This window comes from Aptenodytes patagonicus, chromosome 2, assembly GCF_965638725.1.
Source record: "Aptenodytes patagonicus chromosome 2, bAptPat1.pri.cur, whole genome shotgun sequence".
Taxonomy (NCBI): Eukaryota; Metazoa; Chordata; class Aves; order Sphenisciformes; family Spheniscidae; genus Aptenodytes; species Aptenodytes patagonicus.
In genome coordinates this window covers 55,096,262-55,113,908 of record NC_134950.1, presented here as the reverse complement: position 1 = coordinate 55,113,908, position 17,647 = coordinate 55,096,262, and the positions used below count along the sequence as shown (strand labels likewise).

Genomic DNA, 17,647 nt, shown 5'->3' with positions numbered 1-17,647 from the left:
GGAAAAAAATCCTAGAAATAATTTTGAATTGGAATGCTGATTTTATAGTGAATTTAGTGAAGATACTTAAAAGGGAGAGCTCTCAGTTTAAAGCTGCTGTCATCGTGTCTTTGCACAGAGATAGCACAGGGTATCGGTATCTGTCTCTGTCCCTCTTCCTCTTCGATGCTATATTTATCACCCCTCTGGCCATAAAAGGTCTGGACTGGGGCTCTGACATTCCACTGACTGCAGGCATTATTTTTGTTCTGGACCTTGAAGTCCAGCCCTTACCCCTCGTCCTGACTACCTCTTTCTTTGCTGGCTTCATCATTGCTGTATTTTTCTGCTATTCATCCACTTGATAGCTATTCCATTTGCTGCCATTCATTTGGGCCCTGGTAAGTGTTCCTTTATGACAGAAGATTTTATGTGTTCAAATATTTTTAATCTGAATCTGTAATGCCACGTTGATAGTAGCTCCCTTTATTCTTCTCAGCTCAGCAGTTATTTGAGGGACTTGTGGGCATGAACTGAAGACATCTGAGGGTTCAGCTGTGAAACAAAGCAAAGTAGTGCAAGGGTTCTCTTATTATCAACTCAAATATCCTTGCATATTGTCACAGTACTCTCAAATGAAGCACGGCTTACTGAGATACAGGAGGAATTTCTCATGTAACCTCCTTTGGGCTTAAAGAATGTGTAAATAATCTAAATATTTTCTAGTTGTGTAGCATGTCTTGTGATTTGTAAAGCCACTGACTGAGCTGAAGGAAATGTTGTAATTTTTTTTCCTGCTTATAAGTGTTTCTGTTTTTTATGTATTTCACTATTTTCACTGATTGATGGAGTAGATCTTTAAAGAATTACACAGACTTGTAAACAGTGCAAGAGGTAATGCAAATAAAATCACTTCTTTTAATGTGTAGCCACGACCTATGAACAAGTACAGAACTGTCTGTCTGCTCAGCAGTCATTTTGAAAATTCAGTTCAACAGCTGCTAACATATGGCTCTAAACCCTGCATATTCATCTAACTATGGCCACTAATATTTTTAGGCCAAGCTCTGCAGTTATGAAATCCTACACAGATCTTGAGAGGGAGTGTTGCCCTCACACTAAAGGGGGCTGATCAGTGGACACAAACTAAGTAGGTGCAGGTAGCATGGATTTTATAAAACTTAAGAGACGGGAGTCAACCTGATAATCAGACAGTGCTCCAAATAGGAGCAAAATCCTTACAAGGTTCAGAGTTTCTTGTCATCTCCAATAGCGTCTGATCTATATCTGATCAGACTAGTGTAACTAACTGATCCTGACCTGTGAGCAACACTCGATGTTTCAGAGGAAATATAAAACACAACTCAGTGTGTGACAAAATACCTATAAAAGGAGTTTCCTCTTATATGATGTGAGCAAGAGTTGGCCTTTGATTTGAACCAGGAGAGCTGACTTCGTGCTCAGCTCCTGCCTTACTGCCTTAGTTCTTACTCCTATCATAGACTCCCCTTCTTACTCCTGAGGACAGTGAGGTCCAGAACTTTTATGTTTGGAAGAAAAAGGTTGCCTCTGTACATTTTAAATATGCTGACTTTAAGTCCGCTGCTTGTTCTTTTGCTCTGATAAGATGTCAATGAAATGCCTCATTTAACTTCTCCTTAATGGGCAACACATGCAGTGCTTTATACTTTTGGATCACCTTCCTTACTTTGAAGCCTGGAAGGTTGTGGGAATCCCTGAGCAACAGGACTGAATGGCTGTTAGCATTGTGGCTGTTGTATCCGTGATGAAGCCAGCCAACGCTGCAAATAAAGCTGGTGAAGACGAAGGGAGACAACTGTAGTACTCTACAGAAGGAAACCAGGATGTTCTCATGTTCTTTCCCTTTCAGTGTGCAAGACAATACTCGTCTGTACGCCTTAACTTTGCTCAGCAGAGATCACAATGACTTGCAAACCCTAAACCTAGCTCTGCGGAGCTGGGAGAGAAAGCAATGAAGAAAAATGGAGAAGAAATCTTCTGAAACTAGGGAAATTAAGAGGAACTACATACTACCAAAAGCTAACGAAGTGGAATAAATAACAACACAAGATATTGATAGGTATTAGAAACAAGGATACTAGACAGAATAATTGCATTCTTTAGACTTACATGAAAAAATAGTCAGCAGGAGAAATAAGGGAATTAAAAAGGAACATCAGTTTTTGCCATAGAGAACAATGGGCTAGCACTCTTTCCCATTCCTCCCCCTTCCTCAGGTAAAAATAAAGTAAATGCATAAACTGGTCTCCTTGAAGTCACAGTTTAACTGTGGTCAGGATATCAGCAATTTCTTTTACATACTTAAAGACTTCCGAATGACTTTCTTACTTGTTGACTTTCTGCAAACAAGTGATCTGTTCTGTTATCACACAAAGAACAGTTCCCTTGAGAGAGCCCTGAAATATAAGAAAGATGAAACATTGGGGGTTTTTTTCATAATTTGCCTTAGTCAGGGTGAGTACCTGAGCAGTTACCAAAGAGAATAGTTTGCAATTTGTTGACTTGCTATCAGAACCAAATACTAAAGAAAAAGCCAAGGACTGAAATCTAGGAAGCATAAAGACCAGGGAAAATATCTTGATTTTCATGAAATCATGATTGCACTCCAGCTCTGTAAGTGTATTTTATGTCAAAACATCAGATCATTGTTCATTAACACGAACAAAACCAGAAGCAGAACAAGTCTCCTATTGTTGTGATTGATGTTAAAAAAACCCAGTAACAAACACCTCTCACCATTGTTTTTTGGATCTTCTTTAAATTCTTCTAAACATTTCCCCATTGTATCTCATTTCTATTCATAATCACGTACCTTTTCAGGGACAATCCTAGCTGTGTTGTAAGCCTAATCACCGGTGATAAGAGAAAGAAAGGTTATCATAGGGATTAGTAGAGGCAAACTTGCATGTCGAAGAAGAAAATGTCAGTTTTAACAACAGCAAAATAAAACAATAACAAAATAAAGACTGAATTGCCAGCTTAAAAAAACACAAGGGAAATCCTTTCTGCACTCAAACCTCATCCCATTTTGAGAGGGGAACTACCTCTCACCTGATCAAATTTCCTACTACAAGCGACTGCAAGACAATCTACTGATGACTGTGCAAAGTAAAACTTAGATGGGGCTATCATCTGGAGGAATTTTCTTGATGATCTTGACCATGACATTCTAGGTTAAAAAAAAAGGGTCATTTGGACTGAGGAGTATGATATTATTTTACTCATTGCATACAGACTGTATCCCTGATTAAACTGTAAAAGTATGATAAGCCATTTTAAATGGATCTCTGGTATCACATACAAAATAATCAATGTAATGCATGTTTACAGAAGTGACATCCTTTTCAATCTTAATGTTTTTAATTCACTGTTAAAATATTAAATGGAATATTAAATTCAATCTGAAAATTGGATTACGAAAATGAATGAAATGTTCATATATTTTTATTTCAGTTTATATAGCCTTGTTGGAATTGCTCATGCCTTTTAAAATAATTTATTACTTTATTCTCTCTTTTGTAATTCAAGAAAAATATTTACACTATCTCTGAAGAAGCTGAGCACATAAAATTTCATTAGTTCGCAGTAATGAGTGGAGAAGTTGAGCACGTAAAACTTGAATAGTTTGCAGTAACAGGGAGACCAGCTACAAATGAACGGACACAATAGTGCAAGGTTTTCTGGTCATGATAAATGACATATGAGCATCTTAAAACTTAAATACGAACCTATCTTAAAGTCTAAAACACATCACAAAAAAAACCCCTAAATTAATTGCATTTGATTTTTGAAGTTTTAAGTTCTGTGTTAGTTTGTATTAAGTTGTGTATTATTTGTTTTCTAACTCAGAATTTTCTTTGACAATAGTCCTTATGTTTGATCTGTTCCTTTTCAGACACTGTCCTGTTTAATTACACTCAGAAACGTGCAGTAAAAAACAAAATTAGAAGACACCCATGATGTCTTTACCTTTCTACCAAAGACACCATGAGCACTATGACCGTGCGTACCGCCATAAAGCACTGCAGTCCACTGTAAGCCAGTACCAAAAGGAAACAAAGAGCAAATCCGCGGTCTATGCTCAAGGATCTGCAGCTTACGCTAGGGGCTCTGCAGCTTATCGCCATGCATCTGCAGCAGACTTCAGCCTTGACTCTTCAGCAGCATATAGTCATGGCTCTTCAGCCTATGACCTTGAGTCGGCAGCGTACAGCTATGGATCTACAGCCTATGATCACTCTGCTGCACAAAGTAAAAGATCTGCTGCCTACAGTCTTGACTCTGAATCCCTCAGCAAGAGCTCAGCTGCCTACAGACATGGATCCGAATCCATCAACAAGCTGGCTGCAGCCTACAGGCTGGGATCTGAAGCCTACAGTCTCGGGTAAGTAAATCCGTCTTTGAAACAATATTCCGAAACAAATGTGTCCAACCACCTCCCATTGAAATCAATGGCAAAACTCTCCTCCTCCTCCACAGAAATTGTCTCTGTAACTTGGTGTTAATGTATTTTCCAGGCTTGGTGTTTTCCTTTGGCTTTGGCAATGGGAAGGGCTGTGGTCAGCTTAGTTTATTGGACTACTTCTTGTGTGATGGTTGGATTGGCATAAGAAGAGCACTGGCAATGCTGATGTGGCTGAAGGATAACATATTAACGCTCCAAACTGGCTAGGCATGAGCCACCTCTCCTTCCAAGTTGTTTAGCCGTATTAGTACAGCTGAATTTAATATGCAGTGTTGAGAGAGCTTTTTGTTTGAGGCTGGCTCTTATCTGTCCAGGTTGGAGCAGTAAAAAACTTAGGGCTGTTCACGCAATTTTGAGCTGACATGTCCATATATTGTTAAACAATTCTTCTTTGGCCTAATGATTTCACTTTTATGCTGCGCGATTCAAGAAATTGAAATTTCCACACTGTATATTGGTTGAGGCATACTATTTCCGAAGTAGGAATACCCTGAAGTGTTCATCTTGCACTAGAAGAGCAGCTATGCTTAGCTGCTATGTTTTTTGTTTAATTAAGATAACGAATATTGCTCAAGCAATTATGTTAGCAGAATATTTTAGATATCATAGCCTCACATTATTTGTATGTATCTCAGAGATTTATCTCAGAGATTTACAGAAATTAGGGGAGTATTAAAGTAAGATTAGAGCAGCTGTTAGCAATAGAGGAAATGATCAACAAATTATAGCCCAAAACATCTGCTCGCTGTTATATTAATATAAAATTTAGAGTATTATTAGCAGAACTGATCAAGACTTGTCCATCAGAAAATTTAAATTTTGAAAACTGAATGTCCTCCAAGAATTGTGGATAAAGATGGAATTTTGGTCAAAACTACTGAGGGAAAGACTACCTGTACCACAGTGAACAATAGCTTGTGATTACAGCCTTCACTTGGCTTTCAGGAAGTTCAGGGTCAAGTCTCTACTTGCCAGGGTCTGTTCAGGAATTTGAACCTCAGGCTGTTAGATCCCAGATGAATGACTTGACTACTTAACTGTCTTGGGCTGGGTGATATCCAGTCTTTGCTGTTGAAACAATTTCACTTGTGCAAATAATTAACCACTGAGTGGAGCAGTGAGAAGCTCATTTATAATCTGCTGATGAAGGGAAGCAAACTGGAGATGCTGGGACTGAGGGTTATGTTTCCAGAGAGAGTTGAGTAGGAGAAGATATCTCAAATTTCTGCAGTGATGCAGCTGTGCCTACACGCTGTTACTGACCCTAACCCAAAGCCGCCTCCTTCTTATAGAAAATGTTCCCATAAGAAATGGGAACATTTCTTGAAGCTTCAAAAAATGATTGTAAAAAAACCTGCTTCCAAGTCCCAGTTACAAACACTTCAGTGAATCTGGTTTGTCAGATGAGTTTCTTCTGAAACCTGTATATTCTCACCAAGAAGAACTCTAACATCAGCAAAGTAACATTTAAAGGAAATGGAATTGCTTCATTGGGAAAGAACTTAAAACATTTCCAGGTTTCCTAAGGTTTTGTTCAAGATAATAGCTTTTGTTTTAAAATAGTATATTTGGTGATACTTCCAAGCTACTCTGTAGTACAAGAGTTGCCAGCATATTGATATACTGTCCTGGTAATCAGAGATAAGAATGTCTCAGCTGTAACTTCTTTTTTTTCTGTGATGCTGTCCTTGCGTTGGAGGTTTGAGAAACTCAGTGCTGCTATGTAAGACCAGGACTCAGGAGATTAGACCTACGTGATTTAAATCTGAATGACAATCTCTATATTTAACCAATTTTATGGTTAATATGGCCTCTATGTTGGTATTTGTTTGGTTTTTGCAGCCCATTTTATTTCAATTTGCAAGAGATAAGGTAGAACAAATAATGTGACTATACGGTTAAATGTAGTACCAATTTGAAGTAATTCTTTCCAAGTTTGTACTGTCTTCTCCAGATAGCCCAAAATACTTTAAAGGATAATGTGGAGACAAAAAGTGTTACTAGAATTAATTGGGCAAATCAAAGACTTTCTGTTTTTATCTGTATGAAAGGAATGGTGTAGCAAAAAAAAAAAAAAAAGAAAATGAGTCTTCAAACTCTTTCATTTTTCAAAAAATAGAAAGGGCCTTGAAATGCTGTATCTAAATGACCTACAACAGTGGTGGTTGCTTGAAACTTGAATGGACACACAAATCCAAATCCAGATAAAAATCTTCTGCTAACAATTAATAATTGCATATCACTGGATTTTAACATCAAATATACATTTATGTATAATGGATATAGTTTTGCGGATAAACCCCATTAAGCCCAACAGGAAAAGTATACTATTCAAATACTAAGCTTTTATTCAGGTCACTTCTTATTTTTATCTAAATTAGCTTCTGCTAAACTTTACTATACTTGCAAAATTTAAGTCTCATCTTTTTCTGTAGCCACTGTACAGAAGAGAGTGTTCATAAAACAACAGTGTTAACATACAGTTAGTGCTATGTGAGGAATTTATCACGGGAAAACAGTGGAGAAGGACTAGGGACTAGGTAACCTGCAAGACCTTGACCTGAACCCAGTTCTCTGATGTTGAAGCCTTGCTTGAGTGGAAAACATGCCCAGAGCATGGACATAGACAGCTTGAAGGAGCTGCAGCTTGCTTTTTCATGAGGACAAAAAAGTCTCCATTTGCAAGTGGGCTGTCCCTTCCCCACATTTCAAGTCTTCTTCACACCATGACAGCTTGAAGAAGTGAAAGGAGAGAAATGAAAACTGGCAAAACCAAGTACGGAAGCTTGCAGCTTTGCTGGTTACAGTTTGCCACAGCTGCAAAACCCTGGGCTCCTAAAAGAAAGTGAGTCTCACCATATAGAGGTTGCCACTTCACACCTAGCCCTCCCTGCCAGCTCACGGGGCCCTTTCTAGCCATACACTGCTTCTTTGGTCTCTGCAGAGCCAGGAGGAGCGGGGTGTGCTGCTTCCCCCGAGGAGCGGGCAGGGTCTGTACAGGTGAGGGGTGGAGGCTCTCTCCCAAAAGCCATAATTGTGGCCACCCGTCCTCTTCCCTGTCCCATCCTCAGGGGCCGCCGGCAGGTTGGCTCCTGTGGGAGAACCTTCTTCCCGCAGTACCGCTCCATCCTCCATGTGCTTCTCAGAAGCTTTGAGTCAGGTCTGCCAAAGCTGCTTATAGCACTTACAGGCCTGTCAAACAGGACTGCTGGATTAAACCCGTTTACCTCTTTTTTTGGCAGCTCAGTCATTTGCCTTGGCTCAAACTTTCACTGCTTTTCCATGTGTTATTTTCCTGGCCAGCAGCATCAGAAAATCCCATTGTATCACAGACAGGTTATCTGCCACCAAATGGGCCAGAGACTTGCTTAGAGAGAAAACAGAAGTTATTGGTGTGGCTCAGGCATTTGCATATATTTTGCAGATCAAGCGAAATAGCAAAGAAGACATGGCATAGTTCAGGTGAACCGAGCAATCAGAAGGGAGATGCCTTACTAACTTGCAATTAATTAGGTTGCCAGACAGTAAGAGTGAATGCTCTTCTGAGCAATATTGTAACCAGGATCGGGACAGGGCTGAGTAAATAATACACTTTAAGAAACATGAGAAGACCATGATCTTGGCACTGCTCATCCTTTGGTTTATTATAGGTGAGGGTTAAGAAGGTGGCTTCCAAATGTCATAGCCAAGCATGGAAATTGTTTTAATGAGACCTGCTATGTGGAAACAATTCCCCTTTAAAAAAATTTGTTGTGGAAGCTGTGTTAGGGAACAGCGTGATTATTGCCAGCAATATCGCCTGGGCCTGTGACAAATCTGCCAGCAACTTAAAATTTATATAGTCACCGGAGAGCGCCTCTCATCTTTAGAGGCTGGCTTTAAAGAACTCTCTTCTGAAAATCTTTTTTTTTTTTTTTCCTGTAACTGGGTTTGCCAATCCACTATCTCCTCTTTACAGTGAGTGAATTCAAACATTACATATTAGGAAAGAAGCAGCTGCTAGAAAGAGAGCCTGGAAAATGCCTCTTGGCTAATGGAGCTCCTCTGGCAGGTACAGCTTGTACAGCCATTGTGTATACCAAATGCATCCCTTTCTGCTGTCGGAATAAACTGAGAGAGACATGTAACAAAAGCATGCTAAGGACGAGATACATGATTTTCTTGAGGTGTAAAAGAGCTTACAGGTGCCTTTTCATGCAGGGGTGGAATAACTAAGGAATAGGGTGTTGTGGTCCATTCCTAGAACACATTTCTACATCCACTGGGTGCAGACTCTCTTTTTTGCAGGGTGGGAAACCTGTCCCTTCAGGCCCAGAAACCAGGGCAAGTGCCAACATATTGAAGTATATTTCTATCTGAGAATAAGACATCAAAACATAACCTCTGTCTGGGAGTTTCAGAGGCCCTGCACAGTGTTGTTGTCTTTAGTTCCTCTGTTGGGCTGGAGGGAAAAACTAATAGTGTCTATCTGTTTTTTACATCTCTACAGGACAATGCCTGTGCCTTTAGTATTTGCAGTCACGCAACTCCCAATTCAGTGACTCTACTGAGAAACTAGGAAAATGCTGGTGTTGATATTTTAAGATGCCGAAAACCATCAAGAAATGAGGACAGTAGGCTTGGGTCACCAACCTTGATAAGGCGGTACAGATAGCACCTGACCTGGAAAAAAACATACATATGCTAGCTGGGCATATCAAATGAGGCTGAAAGCTGTTAAAAGGTCATGGTACTGTTCCTCCCTGTGAAACTAGAGAGCAATGATACCCTGCTCCTGCTCCTTCTCCTCTGGGGAGATTCTGTTCCACATATCAGGTAAAAGGTTGGAACATTTTAAAATAAAGGGCAAGATTTTAGAATCCGGTTCAAGAAAGCAGAGTCCTCCTTTGGGCTACCTAAATAATGGTTGTAGGCAGGGTTTGGTTTTTGCGTTGCACAGGAAGAAATAGTAATAACAAAAAAGGAAAACAGGGAAATAAACCTTATGATAGAAATAGTGATCAATTTGGTTTCCCATGCAAAGAGCTCCATCTGAATATGCATTTCTACTAGCCTCCATATAGCTCTGCCTGAATGGAAGCAAATGATAAGAGGATTTGGAAAGTAGAAACATTTTCTGCTGCTTCAAATTTATTCATCTCAGCTCTTGGTTTATACAGTGCAATTCTAAAAAAGATTTTGGAGTGACTCTGGATACCTCTCTGAAAACACCAGCTGGATGCTCTGATGTGGTCATGAGGAAATTTAGAAATTTAGGAACAGCTGTGAGAGAAAGTGAAAATAAAACAGAAAGCATATTGTGTCAGTGTGTTAATCCAAGGTATGCTCATAGCTGAAATACTAGGTGCAGTTCTGATCATCTCAAAAAGTACAGTATGAAACTAGAAAAGGGTCAGATATCAGCAAGGAGGGTAGTGGGAGGCGTGGAATACCATCTGTCGGGAGAAGGTAAGACACTGGGGTTCTTACCTTGGGAAGGAGGCAAACGTGGGCATGTAACGTTAATGTATAAAATAGTGAAAGATGTGCAGAGAGTGAACAAGGAATGATTTTTCACACAGAGCGGCATGTGAGTACAAAAGAGATTATAAAGTGGCAGATTAAAACAGGTTCAAAAAAAAGTGCCATTTTCATATATAAATAAATTGTAAGCTCATTGCTACAGCCAAGATGCAACCTCTGGCTCAGGATGTCCCTAGGCCTTTGCTTGAAACCAAAAGGATTTATCAAGGGAGGTATTTCTCTACATAAACTTTCTTTTTACCTGCTCTTGACCATTACTGGAACGGGAAACTGGTCTAAAAGCACCATTGGCATTATTCAGTGAAACACTTCTCACCGGGGCCTTGCTTAGTACAGGTCAAATTTCTGGAAGAGCAAATGACTGAAGTAAATTGGTCAGAGTGTTGTGTTAGCAATCTGATAGCAGCAGACAATTACAGGATCCACATGGATCCATTATTCAGCTCACAGTTATCTGCGCTTTTGATAGTTGAGCGCTCCCTCTTCTGTACCACTACAAAGTATTGGGACCCAACCCTTGCTCGTAGAAGACAGTGCAACAACTCTCGCTGCAGCTGCCCCTTCCAGAGAAAGAAGAGAGGAAAAGGCATCTAGAAAGGTGCTTTTCTGGTCCTGAGCACATACACACAAGGGCTGACCAAAGGATGCAATAACATGAAGGATCCAAGAGTAGTAATCCAGAAAATAATCAGATGGCTGTAGCAGTGCCTCAATCAAGAGACAGGCTGTTTAGAAAACTCGGAAGAGAGTGGGAAAAAAGTCCCAGTTCCATCCCTGTTTCTCAGGCTCCATTGTGATGGAGATCTCTGGCATTAATCTGAAGGATTTGGGGGATATTTTCATAAAGCTAGCTGTGGAAGGCAGAAAAAATGTGAGATATTCAACTACAAACACTTGGAGTGTTTGACTAAAAAAACAACCATCAAACAAACAGAACCTACAGCAATTTATTCTTTCCTTTTCAAATAATTTTAGAGAGTTATAAGTGAAAGATAGGGAAAAAAAACCATGTAGGAAAGACATCAACAAAAGGCCTAGCAGAGAGTGATGGGAACTGCTATGTACGCTCCCCATTAATTCCCTACATGACTGTGTAATCTGGACCTTAACTGAAAACTAAACTGACAGGATGGCCAAATTCTCCTTTAGGAACAAAGAGCTAGTCTGGATTTAACAGTGCTGAAAATGCCTGAGCTGAAATTTTCACCACATTTCATCTACTTTTATGAAAATAGAAACTTCTTGACATTTAAACTGAAGTTCAAATGATACTGTGATCCTTCTCAATCTAGAAACAATCAGGAGTCAAGTGGCCTCCTAAAGGGTTCAGCCTAAAGCCCCTAGGAAATCTGATGGCAGTCGGAGTCAAAATTCCAGGTTTGTCCCATTTTAAAATAGGACAGGAATAAAAGTCACCTGCTAAGTAAAGAACTGCAGCTCCTTACAGACTATAGTTCAATTATGAAAAATAATGAAAATACTTTGCCTTTGATTATTCTCACTACTTATTTGACGACAAGTTCTCCCGATGCATTTGTGGATGACCGTAGTGATTGTACCATATTGTTGCCCAACACAGGAGTGAGGCCATTGCATACCCTGTTTCACTCTGTCTCTTCCTTTTTATTTTACTCTGCCTGGACTGTTCCCAAGTGTTTTCTGCTTGGATTTCTGTCCCTAAAGCTGGATCCGCCTCCTTTGGACTCCCTCCCTGGCTGCCTTGGGCAGCGCCTGGCATCAGACCCTGAAGCAGACAGCATCTCTTTCCTGTAGACTTGGTCTGTGCCTTGGCTGACCCAGTGGTGCCTGACGTGGTAAACCCTTGGCTCCAGTCCTTTGGTGTGTGCCACAGCCCCTCTCTGGCTGTGCTTTTGTTTTCATGGAAACCAGGATACAGGGGGAGGAGGAAGGAAGGAGAACTGGTGCATGGTTGCTTTTACCCCCTGTACTGAGTGTTTCTTGGCAGTGGTGCTGTAGGCTCGGTGATGGTGGCTATAAAGCGCACACCCGGGGAACACAGAGGAGAGGGCTGCCTCACTGCAATGCCGGGCGAGCTGAATACAGTCGAGTCTGATGAGATGGGGACTAAGCAGAAAGGAAGGGAAACTTACTGACGGTGCTGGGAGTGGCATGGCAAAGAGATGAGGGCTGGAAAGCAGATGTGAAGTTCAGGCAAGGAACTAGATGGAGAAGGAGAAGAGATGACAGTAAGAAAGCCTTTAAGAGAGCTAGAGGAGACTGATTTAACAGGCACTGGGTAGGGAGAGAGCTCGGTCTGAGCAAAGGGACGGGCACAAAGAAACAAAGGAAGGAAAGATGGGAGAATGAAACTGGACCCATGTGATCTCACACACACAGTCTCACATGGATAGATTATTAACACATATTTTGGAAATCAAGCACTCTTCCTGGTATGACTTGTGTTGGTGGCACCTCTGGAGCTTGGTACTTTTGCAGGGCTGCAGCCTAAGGTAAACATTAGCCCAAGTATGTATCTGTAATCTTACATTATACAGGTATAACATTCTCAGGGGCCCAGTGCTAGCATGAGTTTTGATTATATGTGTATAGCATGGTGCATGGAGACACCAGTGTAAGCCACCCAGCGTATGGGAAGCAGGTTAGCCATGTTAGTGGTACACGTCCAGGCTAACGAGCCTTGCTGAAAAACCACATGCCTTAATTCTGCTCCTGTATCTGTGCACCTAAGTGGTAAGTGTATACTGTGTAGACAAACCTCCAGACCAAAAGCAGACTCACATATGATTTCCCTTGGCGATGTTGAGACAGAGATGAATAGACACTTTGGGGATTTATAAAAGGCTGACAGCTAATTAGGATATTCCATAGATCTGGGAGTTAGAGATGTGCTGCACTGGGAAAGGAGGACAGAGGTATTTGGAGCTTTGTTAACACAATTTGTAACCATGTTAAAAATGAACCCAAAATGACTGCCTCAACTATGCTTCACACTCTTCAGAATCCCTCCCAGGCTGGTGGGGAGGGGAAGCCTTCCTTTTGGTTTGCTCTTCTTTCTTTCCACTCATTCTCTGTTTATCTGTGCTATGTTAAATGGTGTTACTTCACTCAGCTCGCCACTTTCAATGGATTGGGGTGGTACGGGATAGCAGTGGGAATGGCAACACTGGTTACTGAGCAATACGCTGCCCTACAACTTCTGTAGAGAGACTTAAATGCATTATTACTTTGAATATAATTGCACACCAACATTTTGGTTGGGCACCAGACAATTTCAGGACTGTAAATTTTGGAAAAGTAGATGTTATGAGTTCAGATACAATCTTCAGAATTACTCAGTGGTCTCAGTGACTTCAGGATCTGCCAAAACTGGGTGTACAAAGTCTCCAAGTCCCAAACCAAGAAGCTATTAAATGTGCATTGCTATCAGGTATATTATTTATTCTCTCTATTTAGATTTAATATCAAGGGGCATCAGTGTTATATTTGTAATGATGAGTTTGTCAAAAGTGCATTTAGTTATGTTTTTAATAAGTCTGAAGCCATGGCTATTAAAAATGATATTTTCTTGCTTATCAAACAAGAAAGCAAAAATTTTTAGTACTTGAATCGTATTTTGGAGTGTTTCTTAACAGCTTTTTTTTCTGAATTTAACAATATTATTTTTATTTCAGACTGAAAGATTCCAGTTTAATGATTGAAGACCAATCCTATAAGATGAGTCCCAAAGCAAAGAGAGCAAAACAGAATTTGTTATCTGAGGACAAAGAGAACGAAGCCATAGACTACTCAGTGCCCATATTCACAGGACGGTATGTTAATTTTCCTTTTGTTTGGTATCTTATTTCTGACATTTTATTAATAAATTATAAAATAACAAATCCATTAATCTTTTTTTACACTCATGGATCTCAAGCTGATTGTTTACACTTCACATGAGTGATAAAAAGACAAAGAGAAGTCAACTGACTGGCAGAAAATCAGACGTTGATCATCCAGAGCCAGGACAAATGAACCGAGGTGTCTGGACTTTGTTTTGAACACATTGCCAGGGACACTTTCTATGAAATCAAGATATAATTATAACTCTGCTTATTGAGAACTGGACGACCAGGTTGTCTACATTATTTAGCCTATTCTTTTGGTTTGAAGACTTGTTCTGTAGTTCAATGTCTCTTACCAAGCATTAAACATAGAAACAATGAAATTATGTGCTAATGTTTTGTCCTGGCACAGGGAAAACCTGGAATGAAACCAAATAATTTCTCAAATCCATCATAATGATTCATACTGATCTCACGTGTTGGCGGTATTTATTGCATGGTTACTACTGATGTAATACATCTTACTGCAGCAATGTCCTCAGTAAAGCTGAATGTGAACTTTATGTGGAAGCCAGAACCAACGTGAGCAAGGAGGCTCCCCTGCCCTTTTTGGGGTATGGCACACTGATTTTATTAGGAGTCTCCGGCAGTTCGAGCATAGTCACCTGTTCAGATTAATACATACCTGGGTGTGGTGTGGAAAACTGGTTCCTGACTGGAGGCCAGGAGAAAAATTTCTCGCCCACCTGCAGTTGAACAGAAACCTTCCTTCGACTTGCCTTTCTTCTGCAGCACAGCATTTTTCATGGGACACTTCCAAGCTGTTTCTGGGAGCCAGTGCTTTTCTGTCTACTGCTTAACCAACACCCAGTGTCACATCTGCTTTGTGTCCAAACTTGTGCTTTCATGTGAAACTGAGTTCCATCTTGTCAGTGGGAGATGTTATTGCTTTGGCCTTTTGAGCGTTTGTGATGTTTTGTGATGAGACCAGCAGTTTTGCTTTTTATTAATTCTCTCCCACTATTCCAGAGTGACTTTTTTCTCACCCCTTGTACATTTCTGTGTTGGATTCACTTTGTTTGATCCAACCAACATTCAGAAGCACACACTGTTGCCTTTTTAAACCATTGCTTTGGAGTTTCAGCAATATCTTGTGTGACAGAAATACATAAATATGTCTCACACAAAACATATTGTGGTAACATATTTTCAAGGCTTCTCACTAGCTTTGTGTCTCACCTGGTGTTTCTGCTCACATAGCAGTAGATTTGCAGTTCACCATCATCTGTCTCCCATGCCCTCAAGCACAAATATCCTCCCTTTTTATTGTGTCTTGAGTCTACAAAAATAAAATTTATAGTGTTGGTCAATAGCTGAAAATCATGACTGATGGCTAGTATTCTTGGATGATGATCTTAGCTTTTTTACAGGCCCCTGTGATCTTAACACATCATGTTAACATCTTAACAAATCTTAACAAATCATCTTTTTTTATTTTACTTTTTTGTAAAATGCATACAGTAATATCTAACTCAGTGTGATGGTGTATAGCTTCATTTATTTGTGTCTGTGCAATACTTTGGGATCCTACATTAAAAGATTCTGTCAGATTCTTACGTCATTGTTACTATTCTTCTTCTTCCTGTTGTTGGTATCAATCTTACTTTTTGCACATGGCAACTCAGGAAGTTGTGTGTGCTTTTGTACCACTGAAATGACCCAAATAGGTTTTCTTTTTTAATTAGTTAAAAAATATAAAAAGGGCATATGATGATTGTTAGGGTGCCCAACATGGTTGGGGTATCTGTTTTAGGCTTTTTTTCTGTTGGCATCATGTTCATGACCGCATGCCAAGATTGCAGAAGTTGCGTGCCACATTCCTGTCAGATACATATTTTTGTTTGAAGGATAACAGCTGAAGCCCATTGAACCGTGTGCGTGTTATATGTCATTCCCAAATTCCCCTGTGAAATTCATGTGTTGTTTCCCATGGGCAGATAGGTTTTACAAGGAATAGTTATTTATAAAGGTCAGCTCTCCATGGGTTCATCAGAGCTGTTGCCCGTGCTGCTGGACGACCTTCAGCGCCGTTATTGCCATTATTTGGTTCTATTTCGGAGCCCTCAGGTTCTGCTGTAAAAACCTCCCTTGCTCAGATTATTCACTTCACAACTGTTCTTCTTAAACACCTAGCCTAATTCTTGCAAGATAAAATTAAGGACAGCCAGCCAGTATTCTAGATGATAAAACACCCAGAGCTTGATTTAATGCCATAGGTGCTAAAGATATTGGATGTGGCTCGTGGAACTATTTGCAACCACTAATAAGCCTACGCCAAAGGACTGCAGATGGCAGATACCCTTTAAATAATATTTTGTGTGTGCTATTTGGGGTTTGATCCCATTGTTTCTGTTTGAAAAGTGTTTTCTACTGAAACCCCTGAGACTTGACTGCTGAATCAATTCTTAAACGGTACTGTATGCTGTTTCTGATGCATTCATCATTTCAGGGAGCATGTTTCTCTTTGATCTGGGAAGATTATAACAAGAAGAAATGATTAGCAAATCTAAATATTTAATACTGTTGATCAAAAGCATTTGGGGACCGCTACTGCAGATGACTCGGCTGAGTCCTATATTAGTCTGAGGATATTCATCAGCTCCCAGAAGATGCTTTATGCCTGAGGAGTGGGTCCATACTGTGAAGTTGCTGAGATCTTAACTACTGTAATTAAGGAGGAAATAATGTCAGCTTGCCTTTGAAGTAAAATGCCACTGATTCATTTAAACTGAATGTAGATAGCTACATTCATATTCATTAAACTGAATTTTCAAAATTGTCCTTAAAAATCTCTGCCATATATCTGCAGCTTCGGATGATATTTGTGGGGGGAGCTGATGTGCCTAAGTGAAGGGAATCAATCATCCCACTGATATTTTTAAGGATCATCCTGTTAAAGCAGCCTGAAACACAGAAAGTTCAAGGCAGAGTTTGAAAGCATGAGGGAGGTCAAAGCTCTATGCTGTTAAGTAAGTTTTTTAGCCTTCTGAGCAATTTTTATGCATGATTAAGTTTACAGCACATTCCAATGTGAACGGTTACTCTCAATGGGTCTGTCTTGCAGACAGACTCTGCTTGGCTGTCTTGCATCTCACCAACTGTGATTATCAACTGTCTTCACAGCCCAAAGATAAGGGGCTGAACAGTTAATTATGGGCTTGAATTCAAATTTTCTTGAGTGTTGAGATGTGCTATCAAACGCATAATATTAGCAATCTCAAAGAAAACAAAGAATCATTCTTCCTAATCTTTTTGCTTTGTAGCAGTAGTAAGCATTTTATGATAAAATAGTGAGGCTTGAGTGCATTCTGGAAGTAAACAGAGGCTGCTTTCTCTATAGTGCTTGCAAGATGGCACTTAAGGAGAACTTAAACAGAACCTCTTTTCAGTGTGCCATCTAATGTTACCCTACAGTAACTAAAGTCAGCAGAAGGATATTAATGCTTCTCCTTAAGTCAAGGAACTCTCATTGTATATGCACTACTATAGCAGCTACCATGTCCTGACAGTGCCAAAACAATATGGCTGCAATGGTACTTCCACATGTGCATATGGAAACAGGATTGGACCCATTGAGAGTAACCATTCTTTGCATCTCACCTCTGTAGAAAGCCTGAGGAAGATGCTTCAAGAAAATCCTTAATCATCTTCTTGAAAACATTTGGAAGAACAGTCACCCTACAAACATTACAGGATTGAATTTTCTATGAATAAAGAGAACTTTTAGTGATATACAGTAATGTGGCTTTTTGTTTAAATGACAAATGAGGACGTT

The 17,647-nt window shown here is 40.0% G+C and overlaps 1 protein-coding gene across 2 annotated transcripts in view; it reads left to right on the top strand.

The window, feature by feature from the left end:
- Positions 1-208: 208 nt before the first annotated feature.
- MYOM1 (myomesin 1) overlaps positions 209-17,647 on the top strand; it is a 77,840-nt gene continuing 60,401 nt past the window's right edge. Inside the window, exons 1-3 of one of the 2 annotated variants that reach the window (XM_076329900.1) lie at positions 209-380; positions 3,917-4,405; positions 13,663-13,800. In XM_076329900.1, coding sequence (XP_076186015.1) covers positions 3,978-4,405; positions 13,663-13,800 — 566 coding nt within the window. In that variant the 5' untranslated portion in view covers positions 209-380; positions 3,917-3,977. The remainder of the gene's footprint in view (positions 381-3,916; positions 4,406-13,662; positions 13,801-17,647) is intronic. The other variant, XM_076329899.1, reaches the window with a different exon arrangement.